General features: G+C 33.2%; 1 protein-coding gene across 1 annotated transcript; it reads right to left on the bottom strand.

Annotated features, from left to right (window-relative positions):
* Positions 1-9,958: 9,958 nt before the first annotated feature.
* LOC108487608 (protein SIEVE ELEMENT OCCLUSION B-like) lies at positions 9,959-13,112 on the bottom strand. The gene is made up of 7 exons (XM_017791988.2): positions 12,654-13,112; positions 12,485-12,586; positions 11,959-12,407; positions 11,745-11,854; positions 11,471-11,619; positions 10,884-11,378; positions 9,959-10,790 (listed from the first exon to the last, which is right to left on the bottom strand). Exons 1-7 carry the CDS (start codon positions 13,053-13,055, stop codon positions 10,143-10,145), a joined length of 2,355 nt encoding a protein of 784 aa, XP_017647477.1. The 5' UTR covers positions 13,056-13,112; the 3' UTR covers positions 9,959-10,142.
* Between the last annotated feature and the right edge of the window lie 6,246 nt (positions 13,113-19,358).

The following is a 19,358-nucleotide window of genomic DNA, read 5'->3' as shown; positions in this document are numbered from 1 at the left end:
TGAACTGAGACAGGAAATTGAGGAAGTTTTAGCTTATGAGGAGTTGTTGTAGTTTTAAAAATCCAGAGCAGAATGGTTAAAAAATAGGGATAGGAATACATCATATTTTCATAATAGTATGTTGGCAAGACAAAAGTGAAATAAAGTTGAAGGTTTTCTAGTGGATAATAAATGGTGTGTCGATGAAGATATGTTGAAACAACATGTGGTGCAATTCTTTAAAGAACTTTACATAATGAATTATGTGATCAGTGGTGTTTTCCCTTGTCGAGGTAAATTTCTTGTGTTATCTTATGATGAGACGATGGCTCTTATTTCAGTGGTTTCGGATAAGGAAATATGTAGAGCAGTGTTTAGTATGGCTCCTTTAAAAGCCCCAGGTATGGATGGCTTTCAGGCTAGTTTCTTTCATGCTCAATGGGAAATTTTGGGACCATCGGTGTATTCTTTTGTGAGAAACAGTTTGGGTAGGCTGTGGTTAGGTTCAAAATTGAACAGAATGTTATTAGTTTGTATCCCGAAGATACTGGCTCTGGAAAGAATCACTCAATTTCGACCTATAAGCTTGTGTTCAGTGGTGTATAAGATTCTTACAAAGACAATTGTTACCAGACTAAGACCTATGATGATGAAATTGATAAGTCTGAACCAATCAAGCTTTATTCTAGGTAGAGACATTGTCGATAATATTATAGTGGCACAGGAGGTGGTGCACTCTTAGAAGAACTTTTGAGGTAAAAAATGTGGTATGATCATGAAGATAGACCTCGTAAAGGCTTATGATAGAATTAGTTGGGAATTCCTACGAGATACTTTGTTAATGGCAAGAATTCTTGAGCAATTAATTAATGTCATATCATTGTGTTTCCTCTTCTTCACTCCAGGTATTATGGAATAGGACTCTAACTGACGCTTTCCAACCATCACATGGTATAAGGTAAGGAGACTCTTTATCGCCCTATCTTTTTGTCCTTTGCATGGAGAAACTTGGGCACCTTATTGAGAAGGCGATTGTGAACGGGAGTTGGAAGCCTTTGTTCCTTTCAAGAAGAGGGTCTGCTTTGTCTCATATTTTCTTTACTAATGACCTTATGTTGTTCTGTGAAGCTAGTAGGGATCAAGCTGTTGTGGTTATTAGTATTCTGGAAACTTTCTATTACTTTTCTAGGAAAAAGGTTAACAAGTCCAAGTTGCAGGTTTTTTTCTCCCCTAATACTCCTAGTTTGGTTACTATGGTGATTTGCGATAGTGTGGGATTCAACCAAATGGATGATCTTAGATGTTACCTTGGTATACCATTGTTTCATAACAGAGTTAGTGTGCATACTTTCAACTTTGTTGTAAAGAAGGTTAGGCAAAAACTGTCTGGATGGGATGCGAGGAAACTTTCGTTAGAAGGACAAATAACTTTGGTTCGGTCAGTTCTTCTTGCTATTCCTAGCTAATTTATGTATATTGTTCGGGTGCCTCTTTCTGTGTGCAATGAAATTGAGAGACTTGCTCGTAATTTCATTTGGGGAACAACTAATAATACAAGGAAAACTGCACTTCTTTCTTGGGAAGATTGTTGTCGGCCTTTGGATAGTGGTGGATTGGGTTTGCGGAAATTATGTGATCAGAATAAGATTTTCTTAATGAGACTTGGTTACGGTCTACTTGCGAATACTGATTCTCTATGGGTTCGAGTGTTACGGAAGAAATATAATGTACAATGGGTGCTTCCAAACTCTATCTCTCAAAGCAACTGTTTATTCATATAGAAGTCGTTAACTCGGGTTTGGCTAAAAATTGTGGATAATATTTTTTGGTCAATTGGCGATGGTTGTATGACGAATTTTTGGAATGATGTAGGGGTTAGGAAGATGGGACCCTTGCGAGATATTCTTAGAGAATTGGATCAACCTTTTGCTTATTTGTGACTTAGTGACTGAAAATGGTTTTGGGATTGGGATCGTCTTACTAATCTCGTTCTACGTCACATTATTCAATAGATCGCAACGATCATACCTCCATCTGATGTGGCAGAACAAGATTGCTCGGCTTGAAAGCAGATGGAAAATGATGTATTCTCACCATCTGCGACTTACAAGAATCTCTTTAGTTTAGTTTCTGATGATGCTGCTATTTGGAAGATGATTTGGAGAGTTCGGGTGCCTCAAAGGGTACGTGTTTTCTTATGGCTTTTATGGCATAATAGATTATTGACAAATAATAAGAGAAGACGTAAGCATACTACAGTGGATGGTCATTGTTCTTTGTGTTCTGATAGTTTGGAGATAAGGATTCATGCTTTTTGGGATTGCGCTTTTGTTAAGACTATATAGCGAATAGTGGTTCCTCAGCAAGCCCATGCTATTTTCTTTTCTTTTTCAATGAGGGAATGGTTAATTTGAAATTTTCAGGATCAAGGTAATCTTAATTGTGATGAAATGGAGTGCCAAACACTGTTTGTAATCTTGTTTTGGCTACTTTGGAAGAATAGAAATGAGTCTGTGTTTTTTAATATTCACAGGAATATCGAGGCTATTATGGATACAGGCTACATGTAGGCTAGGAGTTATCAGGATTTAGATGTGCAAATGAAATCTTTGGGGACCATGAGGAGTCTTTCGAGTTGGACTCCTCTTGCAATGGGTTGGATAAAAGTCAATTCAGATGGGGCTGTGTCGAATTTGGAACGAAGGGCTTCTATTGGGAGTGTTCTTAGATATTCAAATGCAAATTGGTTATGGGTCTATACGATGAGTTTCGGTAATGTGTCAGCCTTTAAAGTTGAAACAAGAGCGATGTTGGAAGGATTATTCTTAACTTGGGATAAAGGATTTCAGAAAGTTGAAGTTGAATGCGATAATGCTTTGTTGGTTAAAGTACTTTTGTCTGGTGGAGGAGTTAGTAGTAATTTAGTGGAACTACGGCTGTTACATCAAGTATTGCATCAGAAATAGGAGATTCGTATCCAACATATCCCTAGAACTTTTAATGGTGTTGTTGATCACATGACTAAATGTGCTAATACAAGTAGTTCTTTGATACGTTTATTTAGAACCCCTCCGGGTTCAGTCATGAACTTGTTGGGAAGAGATCGCAACAGCTCTATTTCCTCTTGATTATGGTTTATCTAATGTAACAGCTTAATGTTATCTTTTTCTACAAAAAAAAAAAAATCCTATTTTCGATAACTCTAGTTATAATAGACTTGGGTCAACTCTAATTACAGTAAACCTTGTCTAAAGGTAATTTTATGGGCAATATGATCAACAGTGTCAATTGCATTTGGCACTATGCATGTAACATAAGCTCCCCTTATTGCTAACTTTTTGAAACAAAATACTTGGATTGTGATATTTGTTGATGGTTTATATATATTGGTTCATTTTTAAAGCTTAATCCATTTAAAATAATGTGTATTGAAGATTAGATCAAATTGGATCAGGTAATTGGATTTTTTTTAATTAAAAAGATTGGTCAGATAACATGGAAATATATTTTAAATATTTGTGACTTATCTTGGACTTCATTAGGACATTATTGTTGTTGTTGTTTTTTTTGCTAATTTGTTGGGGAGAATGATTATAATTGATCTAGTATGTTAGCAAGTTGAAAATGCATATATTCATGAGACTTGTATAGGGTTTGTACTGAGAGTTTTAGTAATTATCTGTTCACTTAGGAATCTTACTTTATGAGTACATTTTTGTAAGTAAACAAGTGAGTCACTTGGTTTACAAACTAAATTTTTCATGATAAAACATAGATGAGAGAAATTTGGATATTAGATACAAATTAGGTTGTTATATTAGAGTGTGATGGGACTTAAATCATTGAATGTACAAGGTTAAAAGATAGTGAATTATCTCTCTAGGCAAGTTCTTACAGACATAGGGAACCAAAACTGTGTAAATAATTGCATTGTGTTTATTGTTGTTCTTTCATAGTACCAATCGCATTTGTCATTGCTCTTAGCATTGTTCTCTTATTCTTGCAACTACAGACTGTGTTCTTTCAAATTGGTATCAAAGCCTCTCAATTAACATAACAAGCTGTTTTCCTAGTGTCAATACTTGCTTGAAATGGAAGGATCATCTATGCTTCGACTTTTTATGTTGGATAGTACTAATTATAACATCCAAAAAACCCTCTTAATTGTAATAGTGTTATTTTGGGTAAATATGAGTCGAATTTTTCAGAATAATTAAATTATGAAATATTGAAATTAGTAGAGAAAGTAATAAGAGACTAGAGAAATGTGAAAAAAGTGATATATTGAGAGATAGTAATCTGGGATATAGACTAAATCGTAAGATTTTGCAAAGTGTATGTGTCAAAGTGAGAAATTTAAACTATGAAATGATTAAATTGAATTGATAGATGCGGAGTGCATTTTTTACAAAAAATGAGTGAATAATTATTGATATTTTTAATTAAAGAAAAATAATGAAAATGTTGTCCCTATGATAGGCATTAGATCACATGGAAAATTGAAGATTGAATCCAAGCCCTTGAAAGTGGGATTTGATGGAGAGAATTTTTTTTATGCCATCATACTTTTATTTTATCTCATAAAGAAATATTGACAAAAACTTATGATCCTTAGATTTGCTTGAATATATAGAATCAATCTTAGCCATAGAAAAAAAAAGGTGATGGATAAGTTTTTATTATTATGTTGTAATATTTTATCTTATATTGTTAAATTTGAAAATAACACATAAGTTATCAATATCTCCACCCCGGATTAAAATCATTAAAGTTAGATTATTATATTATATTAAAATATTCTATTTATTATTTTAATTAGATATTATATTGAGACAGATGAAGAACTTTTCTTCATCATTCATTTTCCTCTCTCTTGCTACTTCTATTTTCATGGAAGGAAAGTTTTCTTTTCTTTACAAATTAGTCCTCCATCACCATTAATACCCATAACCTAGTAAACTTAATTTTAATATTGAAACAGTGTGCTCATGATAAAGGAGAGAGAAAATCAAGTTTAGGTAGAACTAAAAAGATAGAAGAAAGAGGTAAAGAAGTGGAACCAAGTGGTGTAGACAAAGGTAAACAAGTAGCAAAAGATTGAAGAGAGGTAGGAGAAGGCATAAAAAGTTCAATCAAGTAAGTCCACTTAGATTTCTATCTTACCAAATTAAATTTAAGTGTGAATTATGTTAAAATAGTTAAATTGATTTTTATATGTTTAATTCATACATGATTATGATACTATTTAATGTGATAGAGATTAAGAGAAGTGATAACATGATTTGAAAATTATTTACAAAGTGAAGATGTTATGTGTGTGACTTGACGTCAAATGTAGTAGTAATTGTGGCATATTTTCACATTTAAGGAGCTTGTTTTCTAGTACTTTATTATAATTATTGCATTTTCAATAGTTAGTAGTTAGGTAGTAAAAGTTAATAAAATAAGTGTTTTACATACATTTTATGAGTGTTGGTGACCTATTAGGCCGACACAGGTCTTAGGTAGTTTTAATCTATTAATTTGAGTGTGCAAGATGCTGAATTTAGGGCCCAATGGACATAGGAACTTGGGACAAGTGATGCACAAGCTTCCTAAGCCACTAAAGTGCAACATAGACTCAAGAGCTCATATTTTTATCATCATGTCACGTCATACAATGTCTATGACATGACATAGGACCAACGTGGAGCCTAAACTTTTCAAGGTTATTTTCGTTCGCACAATCAACCTTATACAAAGACCTAGGATGTGCTGAAGACTTAATTAAGGTTTCTAATACTTCTATAAATAAGACCTTAAAGGTTTGAGGTTATTCAGTAGTCTTAGACGCATCCAAAAACCCTCGTAGTTTAAAAGTAAGATTTAGATTTAGATTTCTTTTATTTTCTTAAACACTTTGTTCTTTTCTCTTGGAATCCATTTCGATCCAAGATTTTTTTTATCCAATCGAAGTTATTTAGTTTACTTTCTTTTTCAAGAGACGAGATTTGTTTTCCCAATCGAGAGATTCGGTATTTCGCTCTTAATCGATACAAATCAAGATTATTTTATATCTATTTTCTCTTTTGATTTATTCGTGCTATTTACATGTTTATATAAATTGAGTTTGAGATTATGAATACCATGAGTAGGTAATAATTGGTTAGTTAATAGCTAATTCACCCTAAACCCCGAATCCGAAGTTAATTATGATCCCTGGAATGAATTAATCTTCCTAAATGATTTAACTGGTTTAGTTGTTTGTTTATTTATCTTAGTTATTTAGTTTCTGATATTTATCTCTTTTATGATTTATCGTGATATAAAATTTAATTATTACTATTTAGACTTATTATTGTAAAGAGGTCTTCAATAGATTTAATTCATCCTCTCTTGGCTACGATCCTTGAAATACTTTTCTGTGTTCTGTTGTAACACAATACTATATTACAATTTGACCCATATGCTTTATTTCTTACTTTTTTAGTGTAGTATATTTCAATCAAACGTTCACACGTTTGGCGGTAGTCAATGTGATGAAATTTTGTAGTAGATAGGACTAAATTGTAAAGTGTATAAAAATGACTATGTGAATTGAAATAAATATATGAAGGGGTTTAAGTGAAGTGTCTCTATGAAAATGAATCAAGTGCATAGTATTGATGTATTGATTATTGAAATTTATGTTAATAAGATTAACATGAAAAGTGTGTAAGAGTTTTATTTGATATTGAATTTATGAATGAATTTGATACAAATATTATTATCATTGCTCATGTTGGAAAGATTAAAACTTGTTGGATATAGATGGCATGTCATTAGTAATTTTTAAGCGTACTAGTGAAAGTGGCACTTCGATAAGTTAAAGTGATCGTGGCTCTTTAGTGCAACTTCATGATTTTTTCACTGTAATGCTTTATCATGACCTTGCACTTTGGTTTTCTATCGTGATTAAGCACATTCATCACATTCATGCTTATATTTCCAGTTATATTTTGCATATCTTGCTTGTTCTGTCAAGTCTACTATGGGCCTACATTCAAATGGTAAAGAAATTGGCAAGTGGAATAGTAAGTGGAATTTTAGAAGTAATTATGTGAAAGCTAAAGTTATAATGTTTTTTTTTAAATTGATTTATTATTTTACGTTAACTGTATTTACATGATAAATTAAATAAAGTTAAGGTAAGCTTGAATTCTCTAAGTACTTATTTAAGCTAACTTGTAGCTTAACGCATTATTTTCCAACGTATAGGTAGAGACTTGAGTCGAAGCTCTAAAGTGAAGATATCATTTCAACTCATCACATAACATCTCAAAGCTTGGAAGAAATTATGGCTTTGATCTTTTGTCAATAGATTATGGCATGTACATATGTTAAAACAAAGCATGTGTACAAGATTTCTAGTGAAAATAATTGAAGAAACTTGTCATTTTAACCTTACAAACTTAGTTAAATTTTGTTTGAGTTATATGTTGTATTATATAATGTTTTGATAGAGATTTATGTTGTAGAATATTTAGAAGTGATGTGAAATGATTGATGATAGTTTAGACTTGGTTTTAGATGTTTCAAACATGTTTAAAGTAATTTGTCATCAATGTTGCAACATCAGAAATCAGTGTCACAACATTGGACATGTAATTAGAGTAATCTGCCCCCAGTGTCGCAACACCAGAAACTAGTGTCGCAACATTGGAGCATTCTACCTTCAGTGTTGCAACACCCATTTCCAGTGTCGCAATATTGGCCCTATTTACCATATTTTGACTCGAATATGCCCCAAACGACTCCCAATTGCAATCAAACTTTAAAGGTAGCTTAGAAATTACTCAAACTACTTCATTTAAACCAAAATATTTTAAAATGAAGTGTTTAATATGATGTCAAGTTAAGTGGTCCTAGTGCCCAAATGTGACATCCATTGCTCAAGTTATTTGTTCAACCCGTATAAGGGGTGTTACACCAATTATACCTACTAGAAGAAAGAATGAAGGAATTCATCAAGTCAATGGATGAAAAAACTTGGCATGTTGTAATTGCTGTGAACTTACTTAGACCATAAAGGAAGAGAAATTAGCTAATGCTAATTTTAAGGTGTTAAATGCAATATTTTGTGGTTTGGACTAATAAGAATTCAAAATGCTATTCAAGTGTACAACTGCCAAGGAGGCTTAGGATATTCTTGAGACTACCCATAAAGAAACTAATACCATAAAGCAATCAAAGATGTAGATGATAACCATTAAGTTTGAGACTCTAAGAATGTGGAAGAAGGAAACTATTGGTGAATTTTATGCAAAATTGTGTGACTTATCAAATCAAGTTTTTGCTCTTTGGAATGAGTACTCAAATTCCAAACTTGTGAGAAAAGTACTTAGAGCTCTTAAGTAGAGATTTTTCATCAAAGTCGTCAGCATGGATGAGGAAAAAGACATATTGATAGCATGAGAGTAGATGAGCTTATTAGATCTTTGTAGAATTTTGAGCTCAATCTGGATGAGTCTAGAAGAAGCAGATCTAAAGGAGAAAAAAGTATAGCCTTACAAGTGATAGGAGCAATTCAAACTGATGGTACTACTGTTATTGAAGAGTTACAAGAGCAAATATCATTGCTAACTAAGATCTTTAATAATGCTTTCGAGAAGCAAGCAAGGAAGAACAAAAAGCTTGAGATTGTCAAGAACTTCATTTAAAACAAAAGCAAAGGTGTTTTGATCAATGAGGAATTCATTAAGGAGAAAAGTAAGAGTTCTCAAAGTCATGGCACCCTTTACCCAGTTTGATCAATGTTGTCATGATGACACGTTCTTTGCAAAAATTACAAAAAAATAATGATCAAAATCAGTTATTCATATAAAGAAAATTGCTTAAAACACTTTACATCATTTTAAAAGCCTTAAACACGTTTTTAAAATTATATTGAATAATGTTCTAGGTGTTTGGATATAACAAAAACATAAAGTTGGTTTTCGATGACCCATGTGACTTAAAATGCACACTATTAGAAACAAGAGAATAAAGTTCTTAAACTCAGTGCCAACTATACACATTTATTTTTTTATACAATCATTTAAGAGGTCTTAGAAATCACTTTAAACCATTCCCAAAGTCTCATTAAGAAATGAGAACGTTTGGTCATCATTCAAAACCATTACGAAGAATAAAAACACTAACTTTAGGATTCAGGGGGGCATATATAGATACATAGTCCATATGTATCAATACCTTATCATGATATTATAATAATTTAACAACTAACTTGCTAAATACTGATACCCCAAGTATCTATACTTCAAGGGACCTGAAAATTAACTTAAAAACACGTCAAATCAATTTCAAACATTATCAAATAATATCAATAAATTCTCAATCATTTTATAACATTGTCAACTCAATCTCATTTTGTAAATATGTTCAAATCTATTTCAAAACTAAAACTTGACTTAGAAAGCACTAAAGTAACATATGCATCATTGAAAACTACATCAAATTTACAAACTTTAGTATTGAACAAACTTAACCTACGTAAGCCACTTTAATATAATGCAAATGAAAATACATTTGTTACTTCCCTAAGATGTGATGTGATTTGGGTCAAAGCAAAAGCCAACACTTTCTTCCTCTTGAATCTCAATCTATGGGTTTAAGTTAACGAACGTTAAGCAACAGAAATTGCTAAACCAAAACTAAAATCAATACTCATCTATTCCTCCAAATTATTACTACTGATTCTAGGCATAAGTTTCAGGTGAACCAATTTCGAAACCCAAACTTTGTATCATCAATTACTATTATTTTTGTTGCACCTAAATATATAAGAACACATTTAAAAATATAACTATTCGATCTAGGAGTTCATGTAATACTGGAAGCTGCAACTTTTGGGGGATAATTTTATTTTTAAAATTGGAATCTGTTGTTTAATTAGCTTAGTTCATATGTATTCTGATGCAGAATTATTGATCTTTTCTAAAACAAAGAAAGGCTACACTCCTTTAAATCAAACACAATTATTTATTAAAATCATAGAAATTATATAGCAAACATAAACATTTAAGCAAGGGAAGTGAAAATCTGAAAGCAAAGTCCAGATTTTGAGTCCCATAGGAACATCAATTATTTAGTGGCAATAGTAGCATATCTGAAAAAAAACAGTGATCTTCAAAATATATCCCATCTCAGCTTGCAAACAGTGAGTCTGGGATGGCTTGTTCATCATGGCAGCAAACGAAAGCAGTATGTTTCTCCATGACGCGGTGGCATTCCGGGCACCTTATGCTTTCGGGTGCCTTCGTGGTGGCCAGAAACTCAAAACGGCAGCACGGGTGAGCCACATTGTGAAGCTGATCATGGTACTCTATGAATGACAAATTAAAACCTTTCTCTGCAACATTCCCTCTCCATTTAACATAGTCAACCAAGGTAGGCAAAACAGTTGTGGAATGGCCATTCACAAGAATATTAGACCCTTCACTAAGCACTGCCCATCCACCTTCTCTGCCATAGCTAAGCAGCTTCTTTATTCCTTGCACTATTGGGTCGAGGTCATCGGCTCGGCCTAATTGAATCTTTGAAAACATCATACTTTCTAACCTGGTCCAGAAGAACCACACCATGGCCGGGTCTTCCCAACAATGGCTAAGCTTCCTCTCTTTGATAATGGCTGCCACTTTCTTCACTTGCTCCCTTTTGTTGCTTTTTCCCACATAAACCATCTCCAGAGGAATGCCAAATGCGGAAGCAACCGTGCGTGCTGAGGCTACAAATTTGCTAATCCACTCGATATCGTCCCCTCCGTATAAGAAAATGTATTTCCCATCTTTAATCTGATCAAGGTTAAGTTCAAAATCTCGTATTAGTTGCATGTAGTATGTATGTATGCATGCATATACGTATGAGTAAATTGTGCATGTATGTACCCAGTCGAGGATCAACGGGTCAATGCCGTCGATGAGTAGGTTGAGCTGCCATGTTTCTTTACTCCAGAGTTTTTCTTCTTCGTAACTAGTGAAGGGGAATGCAGCGCTTCCCCAAATCCACATCATGTGGATTGCATTTTGGGACAGCACTTTGCCTCGAGGATCTAGGACCACAAGGATTGGCTTGGTCCTGAAGTGCCAAATCTCCTTAATGAACCTCAAGACAGGCTTCTCAATGAGCAAAGGGTCCTCCACTGAGTACCACGGCATGCTGCTCCTTAGGGCCTCGAATCTGGTTCGTGTTTCCTCACTCAATGGGACACCAGAATGTTCCACAACCGGGATCCAGACCACCTCATAGTGGCTCTGCATCCCTGCTTCATGCATCCTGGTGTCGCTGTATATCTGCTCGAGAATCGCAAGCTCGTCTCCAGAGAATTCGAGGCTTGAAATTAGCAAGAGCACATTTCTCCTTCTCAGAACCTCTAGGCCAACCTATGCCACAAGATTTTGAGACATATCCGACAGTAAGCGCCAGTTAACAAAGATGGAGGAGGAAACTGTTATAATTCAGTAAGGCAGCCAACCTTTCTCCTTGTAGCACCGTCAAGAAGCGGCAGTTTATCGTCCCCGGCATAAATCAAGGCCTTTAGATGTTTCATGTTGTCTATGTGCGCCACATTCGGATCAAAAAGCTTCAGAAGCATGTGGAAAGTGTCAACATCTTTCTTTTCCTCTGCAATTTAACAATGATCAAAATAATGTCCATGAGTAGTTATTTTCAATCAATTTTTCAGGTTTTTGCAATTGCATTATCTAAGAACATCCGGTCCTGTATATTTCAAGGGGCTAATTACTAACCGATATGTTGGTAACATAAATTCAGCTGCTTCCTTAGATGTTCATGTATGTTCTGGAGTTTGTGAGCCAACGTCGACAACTCCCAGGACTCTGTTGCCAAAACTCCATACCTGAAATTCAAAGCAAACCGACTTAATCGAACTAATTATAATCTTCAAAACTCATCGCCATGCATGATTAAGCATTTCACATAAGATGAACCAGCAAAACATACTCATGACCCATGCTAGTGAGGCTAGAAATTTGAGTTGCACAAGCCACCATGCTCCGGATGGTCCAATAGACAGCGGTTGGGATAAGGGTCATGGCAGAGGCTAATGCCGGTGCGTCTGGTGAGATGTACATCGAGGGGAGATCCTTGAACTCGACAACACATCTGGTTACATCCATCATTGTCCGAATCAAAGTGTTGAGCGCATTGAACCGGGGTTTCAACGGAGCTGTGTGCTCCAGAAGTGATGGCAGTTGCTTCAAGATTGCCATCGACTTGGCAAGCTGGTTGGTCGAGTAAATCTGAGCAAGAAGCCAGAATTCTCCATAGTTCAAGGCAAAGGCTGATAGAGATAGCACCAGCTTAGCATCCCACGCATAGCTTGATAGAAAACTGAAAATCGCAGTTGTCGTGGTGTGCGGGTCGGAACCTCTCAAAGCCTTGTAGGATAGCTGGCAAACAAATTCAAGATGTTAGAACAATTGAATAACAAACACAGCATATGATTTTACTAGGTAAATTCACAAACCTCGCATGCGATTCTATCGATGGTAAATGTAAGAGCTTCAAGCATAGCTATATAATTTGCTTGCTGAGCCTTTTCTTCCATTTCGATTTGAGCCTGAGTACCCTGCAGTAAAACAAAAGGTAATGTGACCATTTTTCGATCATTTGTATAGGTGCGTCATATGTTATACCTTGATGATGAAATTGACATGCTCGGTGGCGCGATTCAGGATGTCTTCGACCAGATAGAGAAGAGGCCGAACATCAACATCTCGGCCATCGGGTGCATGGGTGGCCAAAATTTGATTCATCATCACATGGTCATCCGACATGGTTAACATGCCAGCGGTGCGGTCACCCCTGATGAGTGCATGAGTAGCACTAGGACTCTTCATGAGTGCCTGGCTAGCACCAGGAGTGGCAGTACGTAGCTGAGTGGTGGAAGTAAGATGGTCATGGTTGTGGTTTGCTGGAGCTGCACCATGATCATGGACCTGCGGCTGAGCGGCAGCAGGCGCAGGAGCACTAGCGGGATTGTGGAGGGGTCTGGGGATTGATGGGTGAAATGGACCAGGGTTTGTCAAATGAGCCATTGGAAAATATTACAGAAAAAGAAGGTATGGTTTGCAGAAGTGAGGATGGGGCTCTTTGGTACCATGAGAAGAAGCCTATATATAGCCATTGAATAAGGAATAAAGCTTGCATGAATCTACTTCCTTGCTTCGAATCCAATTAAATTGTGAACATGATGCCTGCAACTTTAAAGCTATCTTACCATGTCCCACCTCCTACCACCTGTCCATTTTTTTTTTATATATATATAATGTATTTGGTAACTACAACTATTTCAAAAAGAAATTTTTGTAGCACTTATTTCATTTATAAGCCTTAAAATTGAAACTTTATTTAAAATCTCGAAACAAGCCAACACACATTGATATCTTGTATTACTTTATGTCTGGAACCATGCTTTTAGCTTTGAAGGTTGATTGATCTTAGTATCCTTCAAGACTCTATGTCGGGCATAGGATAAACTGAGTTTGGTAGCAGCAAACATGAGATGGGCTATGCTGTTGTTTGCTTCTTTACTTGATTCAGTTCTTTTACGTGTGGCAGTAAGATATTTGATTCTTTGCTCCTTCATAGGTAACGTCAAGAAAATCATTGTTTAACCAAATCTAGCATTCCTAGTAATATTTGATTTTTGCTTTTAATATTTGTTGGCAAAAAAGAAGTCATGTTCTGATTTAATTTCTTTAGCTACAGAGGAAAGGATAGTGAATTGCAAATATTGGAATCCAATTTTGAAATCTATTTGAGGTTTATTTATATTATTTAAAGTATATGATTTAAATTTAATAATAATAATTTTATTTTTATATTTGAATTAAGGATAGTAAATGTTTAGAAAAATCATATTCTAACATATCTAAACACCAAAGCAAGCTTGATTCTTTTGGGATTTTGACTACCCTAATGCTCAAAAACAGAGAGGGGCTTATTCAATATTGTTTTAGATTTTAGTAACGAGAGCCCCGTGATGGAAATTACGAATCCATGATAAAAGAAGATTAAGTAGAAAGGCAGAAAGTATTTACTCTGCCCTTTACTGGATTCACCTAGATGAAAATGATTGGAATTTTCACTGAACGCTTCAGAGGAAATTTTGCGTAAGAGAAAGTAGTAAATAAGGAATGATACATTTGCTTTTTTTTTCTTTGTTCAAAACACCTTTTGAATAGTCTTTTTTTTTTTTTTTTGTAGAGAAAGTAGTAGTGAAGGGACGTCCATCTTAGGAACAGCTACAAAAACAAAACAAAAATAAATGCAGTGCATGGCTAAACGAAAAACTAAACAGCAAAAACAGAAAAAGAAACTGTCCATCGTCAAAAACAAGTCCAGCCTTCAAATTGGGAGATTCACCAGCTTAAGACGATGCATAGCAAAATGGGGAAGCACCCAGCCAAATCCGATAAACCCAAGCCACCCAAAACCAAGAGATAATGACCATTACGTAAATGATGTATGGCTCCACTAATATACCACGTCAGCTACTTGAATAAAAAAAATTAATTTTTCAGTGGTGCCAGGGAAAATGGCGCCACCACTGTTTTACATGTTAGACCTTTTTTTGCTTTTTAAATTTAAAAAAAAATATTATTTTATTGGGTGGCTCCATTTAGAATGGCATTACTAGTGTATTGTATCTTTTTTAATTTAAATATAAAAAATAATATTTTATTTGGTAGAGTCATTCTCTTTGATTTGACCAAATAATTAATATATAACTCTCGGTGTCAATCTAAGTTGAAGAAATTTTTTTTAATTATATTTTGTTAGAGGATAAATGGGAGAGAGATGAGGAGTTTTTTTATGTTTTTGTATTTTTTTTAATTTAGTAACTTTTTAAATTTGAATGTATGTTTTATTTAAAGATAATCCGGTGGAGCTCCGACACCGGTAAATTTAATGGTTATTTTCAGATGCCAGTTATTTATTCGGTAAAAGGTTCAAATTGGTTATATATGTAACACTCCTTACCCGTATTCGTCGAGGCATTACTAGAGTTTACCAAATTAATTTTCTGTTATTACAAGTTAAATACTATTCATTTACCGAAACATGTCATGACGTCCTTTAGATGGGCCTCCAAAGCCAAAACATCCGGGACTAAACCGGAATTAAATCGAAACCATAGGAAATTTTTCGCAAAATCCCAAAGTTTTTTTTTTTAATTTTATAAGCTCAATATAACCCTTTTATAAATATCTAACATTCCCTGTAATTTTAAAATTAAGACCAATCCAAACCAACCAATCCATTTCAACCAATTTGATACCAAATCATACTTCTATTTTAATTATACCCTTTAGCATATTCATCACTCTTTACTTTAATACATGTTCATTAAACAAGTCTTAACATTTATTTAATCATCAAACCATATACATGCCATATAAATCAAAAAGAAAATTTACAAAAGCTACCAGAGATAATTTGGATAGTGTGATCCTCAATGTTGATCTGATCCTCTGTATATTTTCACATCAATCTACAAGAGACATTAAATACGCTCAAGTAAGCTTAGTAAATTCATAGACATAAAACATAAATCTTACCAAATATTCATACACTTATACAATATACACAATTATTAAGTTCACCTGTCAACCACAATCATTGATGAGTTCCCTTGTATAAACTCACTACCACTTATTCATTTACTTTAATTCTTTTGGGCCCATTTGTCACATAACATTCTTAATTAAATTAGGGAACGGTTACGGAAAATTGAGTACTTCACTTCCACCTTACAATAGTATAACTACAATCTTGCGTATGATCACTTATCATTTTTCGAAGCCATAGCCTTGCCACGGTCTCACACGGATCTCATTTATCACTTGTCACTTGTCACTGATCAGATAAGTGTAGCTGAGGCTACCACTTATCACTTGTCACTTGTCACTAATCAGATAAGTGTAGCTGAGGCTACCACTTATCACTTGTCATTGATCAGAAGTACTCAAATCCGACGCTCCACCCAATTTGATCATTTATTCGATTTTTGCATTGTTATTTTATTCTCAATTCATCAATAAATATATCTCATCATACATTATATAATTCATAAAATTAACATTTAATCATTAAATTTTAAGTCATATGAACTTACCTGGGTCGATTTGCAAAATTTGTGAAAGTTCAGGGACTAATCAACTAATTTTTCTTTTCCTCGACTTGCTTCGGGTTCTCAATCTATCATTGTAAAATCATTCACCTATTAGTATTGACTTCACCTTCACTCTATTTCACATCCTTAATTTTTATAATCCGCTTATAATTAACATTATCTATAATTTCACTATTTATTTATGTATATTCAATGTTGTTCATCTGTTTCATAGTCACTAAATAGTTTTTATCTTGAGCTACAGAACTCCAAATTAGGATCCGCTAATTTTCTATGAAACTAGACTCACATATCTTCTTATCATAAAATTTTCAGAATTTTTGGTTTAGCCAATAAGTAAATTTTATTCTTTAAAGTCACCCCTATTCTGTTGTCTGACAGTTCCGACCCTTCTTCACTAAAAATTAATTATCTCCTGGTACGGACTTTGGATAATGTTCCCGTTTATTTATCTTGAAAGTAGACTCATCCAGGATTTTAAACATATAAATTTAAGCCCCTAGTTATTTTTCTCCAATTTGTGATGATTTTCCAAAGTCAGAAAAGGAAAACCCGAAATCATTTAAACCTTGTCTCACAGAATTTATTATATCTCATGATTTACAATTCTGTTGCTTACATCATTTCTTCTATAAGAAACTAGACTCAATAAGCTTTAATTTCACATTTTATTCATCCTCTAATTTGATTTCTACAATTTTTTGTGATTTTTCAAATTTAGATTATTGCTGCTGGCCAAACCTGTTTTTGTGCAAAATGTTGATTTCCATTTTGCCCCAAATTTCACAGTTCATACAATTCAGTCCTTGCTCAACTAACCCCTCAATTAAGCTAATTTTTCTCAATTAATACTTTACCTAGACATTATAAGCTATTTAAAAACTATTTAAATTTAGAATTTCCACATAAAACCCTAACTTCAAACTCTTTTACCATTAGGTCCCAAACATTCACTTTCTATTCAATTCTTTCAATAAAATCAGCATATAAACAATTTAAAGCTCTAATTCCATGCTAAATCATCATATAGTTCCAGAAAATATTCATAGAAACTTTCAATTTTTTTCGTAGAATCAAAAACTAATGAATTCAACAAGTGGACCTAGTTGTAAAAGTCATAAAAACAAAAAAAAATTCAAGAAATAATCAAGAATTGAACTTACTTGCAGTAAAAATATGAAAAAGTAGCTTAAGGAAACCCTTCTATAGTGTTTTTTTCTGATGAGAATGCAGAAAAATAAAGAGAAATCTAGATAATGTCAATTTAGTCCTAGCTTTATTAAGTTACTTAATTAGACTAAATCTAGATAGTGTTTTTCATATTTATCGTTTAACAAAACATACATTTTAATTTTTCCCTTAATTCTCCTTATTTTCTTGTTCATTTCATGCCCTTGCCGTCTAGCCCGAATAGACCTTGGGTCTATTTTCCTTTTAAACGCTCTTTCTTTCATCATTTAAGCTATTTAATCATTTCTCATAATTTTACATTTGTTACAATTTAATCTTTTTTGTTCAATTAACTATCGGAATTTTAAAATTTTTTGACAAAACTTTAATACTAACTTATTAACACTCCAAAAATATTTATAAAAATATTTATGGCTCGGTTTAAAATTTTGAAAGTCTCGATACCTCGTTTTCGATTCTAATTATTTTAATATTTATTTCTAGTACACTATTCACTATTTCAAAAATTTTCCTAACTTCACATTTAACTTATACTCACTAAATTAATAATACTTTCTACTCATTTTTCGGATTTAGTGATCTCAAATCACTATTCCGACACCACTGAAAAATTAGGCTATTACAATGTAAGTGTTTTCATTGGCTATGGTAGGACAATAACATGTTCAAATTGGTTATGCAACCACGGGTAGATTATTTGTGTTTTTGTTAATTTAGTAACTTTTTTAATTTGAATGTATGTTTTGTTAAACGATAATCCGGTAGAGCTCTGACACCAGTAAATTTAATGGTTATTTTCAGATGCCAGTTTTTTATTCGGTAACGGGTTCAAATTGGTTATGTAAGTTTTTCCGTTGACTGTGGTATGACAATAACATGTTCAAATTGGTTATGCAACCAACGGATGGATTATTTGGGATTCTCTGGCTCATTGCGATGTTTGAAGGTTTTAAGGAATTCCAAATCGTACTGCACGAGTGAGATCATCAATATCGGCAACATCTGAGTTACAATTTAATAGCACTGAGAAACTTGTTTGATCGACTTGCTCGTGTTGCGGTTAAACATTGTATTTTTTATTTGCAAGACATAATGTTATTGGTATTGAACAAAATCGTTTAATTATGTTTTATTTGTAAGACATAACATTGTTGGTCTTGAACAAAATCGTTTAATTATGCTTTACTAGTATTGAGAAAGTTACTCGTATTGTAAAATTATATATTGTAAGTTAAGTAAAATCATTTTGAAATGTTGCAAATGTAAAATTATATTTTGTAAAATATAATTTGTGACTTATGTAAATTTATAGTTATTTGAAATGTTGGCAAATTAAAATAATTTTCATGTAAATCATGTGGGTAATGTGAATTAATCGTTTGATAAAGGTTTTAAAAAAAAAAAAAGAAATGGAGGACTGATGGTCTAAATGGAGCCACCTAATAAAAGCATTTTTTAAAAATTAAAAATCAAAAAATAGGCACACGTAAAAAAGAGGTAGTGCTATTCTTAATGGCTCCAAAAAAAAAAATAGATTATTTTTGTAAAGCCCTCAAATGCTGTTCAATTAAAATATTTCTTTATTATTTATACAGGTAGCATTATCCTCCTTGGCACAATTAAAAAATTAAAATTTTTTTATTCAAGGAACTCATGTAGCATATTTGTGGCATCATTTTCTTTAACTTCACTAATTTTTACTATTTATTTTAGATTATTTACATATATAATCAGAATAGAGGTTATTTATGTAATAAATTAAAATTTTAGAATCATTTATATAAAAAACAACCCCCGCCACCACTACAAATAATTTGCCATAGTCAGAAAAAGTACATTTATACTGACAGGTTACTTATCTGTTCATATATTGCGTATCTATAACTGACAATACTGACAAATCAAATTTATCTGTCAGTACAGATGTTGTATATAGAGACAATTTTATATAAGAATATTTTCAGAAAAAACTCATTTTCTTTTACTTTTTAAACAAATAAGTAAAATTATT

This window comes from Gossypium arboreum, chromosome 10 (assembly GCF_025698485.1).
Source record: "Gossypium arboreum isolate Shixiya-1 chromosome 10, ASM2569848v2, whole genome shotgun sequence".
NCBI lineage: Eukaryota > Viridiplantae > Streptophyta > Magnoliopsida > Malvales > Malvaceae > Gossypium > Gossypium arboreum.
The sequence above is the reverse complement of the archived record's forward strand: the minus strand, read 5'-3'. Positions and strand labels throughout refer to the sequence as shown.